Source organism: Hypomesus transpacificus, chromosome 1, assembly GCF_021917145.1.
Source record: "Hypomesus transpacificus isolate Combined female chromosome 1, fHypTra1, whole genome shotgun sequence".
In the NCBI taxonomy this organism is placed as follows: Eukaryota; Metazoa; Chordata; class Actinopteri; order Osmeriformes; family Osmeridae; genus Hypomesus; species Hypomesus transpacificus.
This window is the reverse complement of record NC_061060.1, coordinates 12123523-12131355: the sequence shown is the minus strand read 5'-3', so window position 1 is coordinate 12131355 and position 7833 is coordinate 12123523. Positions and strand designations below refer to the sequence as shown.

Below are 7833 nucleotides of genomic sequence, written 5' to 3'. Positions count from 1 at the left end.
CTAATGAGTTCAGTTAGCTGAATGGTCCTGACATTATTTTTTGTGCTGATGAGGGGAACATTTTAATTAAATGTGACTTATGTATTTCCTAGACTATAAAGAAGAATTTGTAAGGCACTTACCATGACTTTCTTCAATGATTGTCACAAACAGTCCAAGAAACAACAGTCCAGTCATGACCAACTAAAAGAACGGGCTGTTGGAAAAGAAAAACCTTACTTTATAAATCCTGAGTACAGAGAAACTATGGAGTATAAGTGTTGAAGGTGTGTAGACCTCCTGAAACTGGTTGGATGCTTTCTCCTCTGCAGTTTAAGTGTCAACTTTCACCCAACAAATTTGTTGCCACGCAACATGATGTAAACCCTTCAGGGTCTAGCCTAAATCAAATAGTTGCACTGAACAACTTGAATTAGTGACCTGAACATAAACTGGAATTACAGTTACCTGATGACCTTTCAGTGCAACAAACTTGTAACAAACCCAGCTGTTTTTATGCCATCCTGTGATAATCATTTTTAAAACCCAAAAATAATGTGCTCATGTATTGTGTGTAATGCAGCGCAAACAGACAAAACACGGTACTACACACCCTTCTCCTACCCCCGACAAGAGAAAGGGTTTTCCCCCTTTTCTTATGTTCAGGTAGCCTGGTTGCCAGCCCAACTTAGCCCCGCCCGAAAAAAACATTTGGTCGGGAAGTTGGGTCTGGGGTAGATCGGTTGTAGCCTGACGTTGTCATACTCATAATTCTAGTCAGAATATGAGTCTGAGAACTCTCCGTTGGGCTTTGACTACAGGGCATGTTTCAAACGAGCCTGGAAAACAAATGCCTCTTTGCTCAATTGGATAGATCTACAACCAATCAGAGCAACAGAGTATGTGACGTATGTTAAGCACCGCATAGTTGTTGTCAACAGAACTAAACTACAAGTAGACTTGAAGTATGCTTGAAGAATGAATACAAACGATTTTTGCCGGTGTTGTAAAATTAATTTAAGGGTAAGGGGAGTACTTGTTCACACAGTCAACCTTTTTGAGCGAAACAATAAAGGGCAATGCATATACGAACAAGTTCTCCGTTTAGGATTACAACTCCACAAAAGAAAAGGAGAAACCACAATGGCCACTAGGTTTTCATTGTGTCCCATCTTCTTCGCGACCATCAGGGCCAGCTGATAAATTAAACTTTTACCGAATCCGTAGGAAGGACGGCAAAAACATATTTTCCATCGACAAATGCCTTGATTGCGTCTCTCTGTTCCTCTTTCAAAATTAATGCGCTGTCGATGTCTTCTAAAACAGACTCGATGGCAGACATAACATTCCAGATCTCCAGCGGTAGCCATGTTTATACAAAACAAATTCAACTTAAGCGCTGTTTTGTGACGTGGGTGATTACGTTACTGTTGATCATCTGTCCATCATCGTATAAAGCCCGCCCTGGCAATTTCATTGGTTCGCCCAGATTCTGGTTTTCTGTAGTTGGTCCCCAATAGGAGACCCTCCAGACCCAACTTCCCGACAAAATTTTCTTTTGTGCGGGGAGAAGTTGGGCTGGCAGCCAGGCTAGATCGGTTGGGGCAGAGCCATAGAAAATTTTTCTATGGCTCTGGGTTGGGGAAAAACTATATCCGAACAAGAGCTGTTTCGGACCAATCAAATTGTCAGGGAGGGCTTAATACGATGATGGACAGATGATCAACAGTAACGTAATCAACCACGTCACCAAGGAGCGCTTGGGTTGAATTCAAACAACATATTACGTTGCTCTGATTGGTTGTAGGTCTATCCAATTTAGCGAAAAGGCATTTTTTTCCAGGTTCAGTTAAAACACGCCCCATACTCACAGCCAAGCGGAGCGTTATCAGACTCATATTCTGACCAGAATTATGAGTATAACAATGTCAGGCTAATCTTCAGGAGAATCTTCAAAGCTTCTGGCGCAGCATGGTGTCAGAAGGTAGACCAAAATGGTCTTGGCCCAAGCCTTTATGGGGCCTTAAGCAGAATGAATTTGGGGGCACCTCGGTGACGCTGTATATGTAAAATATATATAATTTTTAATTAAGATGTAATTTCATGTGCTCTTGGGGGCCCTCTGGTGGCCACAGGGGCCCTAAGCAGCCACTTAGTACCCTTATGCCTTGGGCTGGCTCTGGGTCTTACCATATGGAGACAAAAGAGCCTGAGGAAAACTAACTTACAGACTCATAAAGTTTCACACCTATATGTGAATCTCAAGGAAACACCCACTGGAGTAACTGACCAATGAAAGGGGGGTTCTCAAGGAAACACCCCTTTTCTCTTGGATTATACATTTACATTCAGTTATTTAGCAGACGCTCTTATCCAGAGCGACTGACATTCCCCCCGAAGCAAGTAGGGTGAAGTGCCTTGCCCAAGGACACAACGTCATTTGACAAGGCCGGGAATCAAACTGGCAACCTTCAGATTACTAGCCCGACTCCCTCACCGCTCAGCCACCTGACTCCCTCACCGCTCAGCCACCTGACTCCCTTATTATAAAAACCTACAACGCACAGTCACGCCTCGCTTTTTTCGTAAGGATTCATCTGAAGTGTTCGCGACATGTCTAACCTATTCTTCTCAATCAGCAAACTCACTGCCAGAAGGAGCTTTGAAGAAAGATTCCCTTTGTTCTATACTATGGACCAGTTGACGACAACAAACTGGTCCATACTATGGATGGACTATCCGCTTAATCCATTGATCGGGAGGGGAATGACTTGAGGGGGGTCATAGATTTTTCATGTGACTATTGCATAGGCTCAGTACTGTGCAACAGTCACATTAAAAATGAACGAGATTCATACACAAAGACCTAGTCGATCACCAGTTGGGTGAATTAAGTAAATACTGTATACTTAATTAAGCTGACTGATAACCATCTCAGACCATTTTACTTCAATTGTACAGTTGTTTGGCAGACGATAGACTATTTTGGGAGAAAACACTTCCTCCATAAAATACAGTAGGCTACATCATGACAGTTTGTCAGCAATAAAGCCCATTTCCTTTGCTGGGCTCTATGTAGATAGGACAACGACATACACTCTCTGTGTTTGTGTACCTGATGTCTGCTTCTGCAATAGTGCTGGAATCAACTCACTCATTATGTATTTGTCCCCTGTGTACATACAATATATGTTAACTGCCTGAGATAAAAATGTATCAGTCAGATGTGTACAAATATTTCTGTTAAGGTGAAAGGTAACTGGCTCAGAAGGCACTGTTGTGACACCTTCTTTGAATCTCCTTCTTTCCAGTTTTTATTTGTGTAATTGCATACATTTGTATGTTTTATTAGAAACCTAAACATGTGTTTTCTGAAGTCCTCTCACTCATCCTTTCTGTCTCAGTATGTTTAGGTGGAAAGGGTTATTTCTCATCATTCAGTATCTCTCAGCTTTATTTGACAAGTCCTATAATGGTTTGATATTAGGTCTTCACACACAAACACACATAAGGGTACTCTAGGAATACTGTATACAATATATGTTCTGTATATTGTTATGAGACATTAAGGTTTCCCAATACATTTCTCCATTAATTGGATTTATGTATGTCATCAAATGAATGTGGTAGTACTACACTTTTGCTTTTGGCATCAAGAGCCTTCTACTATCCTGAGTGAGTCCACCGGATTTGTCGACTAGAGACAATTTGACCTGTTTACTGGGTTTCTACTAAAAAACACAAATTCAGTTTTTCTTCATTTCAAATGAGAGGGCATACAGCAGACACTGTATACATTCATCATTTGCCCAAAAAGTAATTGGACCTCTTCAACTTACAAATTTAGGCAAGAGACGTTTCGGCAGAAAGGGAAAGAGGGGGACAGTAGGAGAGAGAGACCAAGATGACAGTACACACTACTCTGAATATACAGTAAAAATTAATAAGGATAACATACCTTAAGAATGGATGGAAGGGTTATCCAAATAGCTTTATTAAATCAAAAGAGTAAATATTTCAGTATAACACCATCAAGGGAACGAGGTAGTCACCTCTTGTCTTCATATTAAAAATAGCTATCAAATGTTCATCATGAAACACACACAGACCAACTGTAAACGGTAAATCAAAGCATCACCTGTAAGATTTCTAATTCTATGATGTAAAAAAGTAACAATTTATTCTGTAAACAAAAGTTATGTTTTAACATTCAAAATCCTCATCATATTCTGTTGGACATGATCCTGGTATTGAGTTTTCTGAAGAATGACCTGGTTTTGGACAGATTATATTTCTTCTTGCTGTCCTTACTTTTCTTGTGGTAGACTCCGTCCCAGTTATCTTCATCCTCGTCCCCCACCCAGGGTCCCCACGCCCCCCCGTTCAGCTCCGGGTTGGCCCTCGGGTCCTCGGCGGGATACCGCACCGGCACTGCGGTGCGGTTATAGAACGCTAACCTGGCTAGCAGCTCTTTGACCACATCTGGTCGCTTCTCAGCCTGGTCGTAGCGTTCGTAGGGATCGCCTGAGATGTTGAACAGCCAGACGGACTTCTGCGGCTGGATGTGGCGCTCCAGGTTCCACCAGCCACCAGGGAAACCCGGGAGCATCTGCGGGGGCGTCCAGTCTCCGTAGCCAGGGTCTCCTGTCAGGAGCTTCCAGTCTCCTGCTCGGATGGAGGCCTGGACCGCCGTGTTCCAGATCCCAAAGCCTCCCTGCCAGGATCCGCTGCGCGCCAGGTTGTACAGAGGGTCGATGTTGTGGAGGATCTCCTGCCGGGGTGACTCCTTCCCCTCGCTAATCGCCCCCCACATGTTGTAACCGTCCAGCCCATCCGACAGGGACATGTTGCCTCCAGCCAGACCCACCAGGGTGGGGTACCAGTCAGTGATGTGAACCAGCGCCTTGCTCACCCTCTTCTTTCTCCTCAACAAGGGGCTGTGGACGAACCCCAGTCCCCTCACTCCGCCCTCCCAGTAGGTGCCTTTTCGGCCCCTCAGCGGCCAGTTGCTACCTCCTGAGAACGGCTGGCCGCCGTTGTCAGTGGAAAATATGATAACGCTGTTCTGGTAGTAGCCGTACTTGCGCAGGGCGTAGGTCACGTTACGCACCGCCTCATCCACGGCCGACACCATGGCTGCGTACTTCCTGCGTGCCACGTTGCCTAGCGACCGGTAGGGATAGATGTACTCCCGTGGAGACTGCAGGGGGGTGTGGACCGCCTGGAAGGACAGGAAGATGAAGAGCGGCTGGGCCTGGGGGTCGTGGGACGCCAGGATCTTCCTCACCCTCTGGGTGTACAGGTGGGTGGAGTACTTTCCCCCTTGTCCCCACGCCACTGTCTCGCCCTCGTGGAGGTCGAAGCCACACACTCCTAGGCCGTCGCAGGAAGCGTAGGTGTAGTAGTCGACGCTGCCCGTCAGCGAGCCAAAGTACGTGTCGAAGCCACGACGAGTGGGCAAGCACTCTTTCTTGTAGAAGCCCAGGTGCCACTTGCCCACCATGTGTGTGGCGTAACCAGCCTCCTGGAGCCTGTGGGGCAGGGTGACCTGGTCCAGAGGCAGGCAGTTGGGCTGCCGGGGCCGGATGATAGAGTGCTGGAGGCCAGTGTGGATCTGGTACCTAGGGACAGTAAGCCAACAAGCTGTGGTGGATGTAGTAACTGAAGAATGTCATTGTTGGCGCAAAAGCAATAATAACTATATTTTTGGTAAATGAGTAACAGTCTGGCCCAAAGAAGCAGTAGACTCTTTTTTAAGGAGAAAATTCCATTTGATTAACAAAAGATTAAACATAAAAATTGAGCCTATATTTGGCCTACATAATTTGAGTCAAACTTAATGTAGACTTGTCAAACAAATAGGCAACTTATGAACAACCTAAGTCCTTGTAATTGACCAGTAATGTGGGTGGGTGACAAGCGGAATCCCAGTCTGACAAACAGTAGCGGTTTTAGGCAAAGGCGAACCAATTTCCCAAGTGCATAAAATTACGTAACTGAACCCTCCAGCTATCCTTGAGATTTAAACACACTACCAGCAGAGGGCACCAACAACGATGCGTCATTTGTCCGCGTTTTGGTTTGCGCCCCGGTAAGGGGGGAGGGGGGGGCAGGTTGGCGATCCCGGGGGGAGGGTGCAAACCGTGCCTCTTGCACCGGGGCGCCAAATGTGCCAGGACCGCCACTGTTGACAAATGTAAAATAATATATTCATAATTAATCATATGAATCAAGTATTCTGTAGTAAGATGCACATTTACCTGCCAGTGATTAGCTGACTGCGGGAAGGAGTACAAATGGGTTGGATGTAATAATTTTCCAGCTTCACTCCATCTGCGGCAAGCTTGTCCAGTGTTGGCGTCCTGATGTCAGAGCCGTGGTAACCGATGTCGTTGAAACCCTGGTCATCCGTCATTATAAAGATGATATGTGGTGGCTGTGGTACCGGTAACTGGTCTCCAAAGTTCGGTACGGGTTTGTTCTCGACTTGATTTGGGCTCACCCAGTCCCACGACAGGTAACCGAGGCTGAGCAAACTGACCACGGAGAATCCTGTTAAAGCTGACGCTGCCATTATTGCGCGCGGTTGAATGTTCGCCTATAACCTACCCATGGGAAAATATATTACTATTGTATAACGCGGTGTCTTCGTAAATGATGAAAGCATGACGCAAATGTATTTCCACTGTCAACTAAGTACGTTATGTTGTGTGACATCAGAGGTCCATCGACTGCACTGGTGTGTCCAGCTCTTCTCGCGCAGGTAATGATGCTTGGTTATCACGCGCGCAACTACCTCCTTTGCTTACGTGGGTAGAATGTTTCAACTCCTTAGAAAGCGTTTCTCTTTCCCCAGTGGTCGTATTAACCCCGCCCGATTGACTTGCACTGGTTCATTGAAACAGGAACCCCATAGCTCCCCTCATATGCTGTATATAGCCTACCACAGTCTCTCTTTGTCATATAAACAGACACACACGCCTACTAATTCTGGCATACATTTGCTCAGTGGAATTGAAGTAATGGACTCCATTAATCGCAGATCCCAACAACGGGCCACATGGGTTTGCAGTTAATATTGTGTTCTGTTCAACTACTTGCATTGCTGTTTCACGCATGTATGTTTTAAACTGTATTTTAGTATGTGCCTCTATAGAAAATGCATTAATACTGGTATTCTCTAAGGATGATACTGACTTTGTTACCAAGACTGCAAGTAAGAGGGCCTAACATATAAAAACATTTATTGGGGGGATTCAAGGGGCAGTTATGGGGCCTCTTGTAGGCACAATCAGAGACAGTGTTCTGAGCTCTGGGTTCACAGACACTCTTTCTTTCTTCCTTCTTTTTAGGGAGAGTTGCCTTCAGGTACCCCGTTGCCTTCTGGCAGGCGTTACCGCAGCATCCGGTCGCGCACACGCAAACTGGACAACAGTTTCTACCCAAGGGTCATCAGGCTTCTCAATGGACACTGATATGGACATTTTTACTGCACACTAGTCACTTATACACTGTCACTTTCAGCTACTGGTTGCTCTTTCAGTAACATTGCACTACTGTACCTCGCCACCAGGCTCCTGTTTGGTCATTGACAAAGTCACTGATCTGTAAATTTGCACTACTGCACTGTACTCCATTTAGGTTAGATTAGTTTATAGGGTTGTAACAGGTTTTTTTTTTTTTTTTTTGGTATTAGGGTTAGTATAGCGTACTATTTATTGTTATCTGTAATTTAGGAAGTTTTAGTGTTAGGGTTAGTATAGTCGTTTATTTATTGCTATCTGTATATTTAGGAAGTTCACTTATCTAAGCTCAGCATAGATGTAAATTTGTTCTGTGTACTTATATGTTATG

The 7833-nt window shown here is 45.0% G+C and overlaps 1 protein-coding gene across 1 annotated transcript; it reads right to left on the bottom strand.

The window, feature by feature from the left end:
• Nucleotides 1–3822: 3822 nt before the first annotated feature.
• On the bottom strand, nt 3823–6778 carry arsia (arylsulfatase family, member Ia). Its single transcript, XM_047021040.1, has 2 exons — nt 6240–6778; nt 3823–5600 (listed from the first exon to the last, which is right to left on the bottom strand). Exons 1-2 carry the CDS (start codon nt 6551–6553, stop codon nt 4202–4204), a joined length of 1713 nt encoding a protein of 570 aa, XP_046876996.1. The 5' UTR covers nt 6554–6778; the 3' UTR covers nt 3823–4201.
• Nucleotides 6779–7833: the final 1055 nt, after the last annotated feature.

Excerpts from the sequence above, each read along its gene's own strand:
- arsia (XM_047021040.1), bottom strand. The coding sequence starts at position 6,553 with ATGGCAGCGTCAGCTTTAACAGGATTCTCCGTGGTCAGTTTGCTCAGC. Across the intron at positions 5,601-6,239 it reads AGTCAGCTAATCACTGGCAG|GTACCAGATCCACACTGGCC; the intron begins GTAAATGTGCAT and ends TACTGTCCCTAG.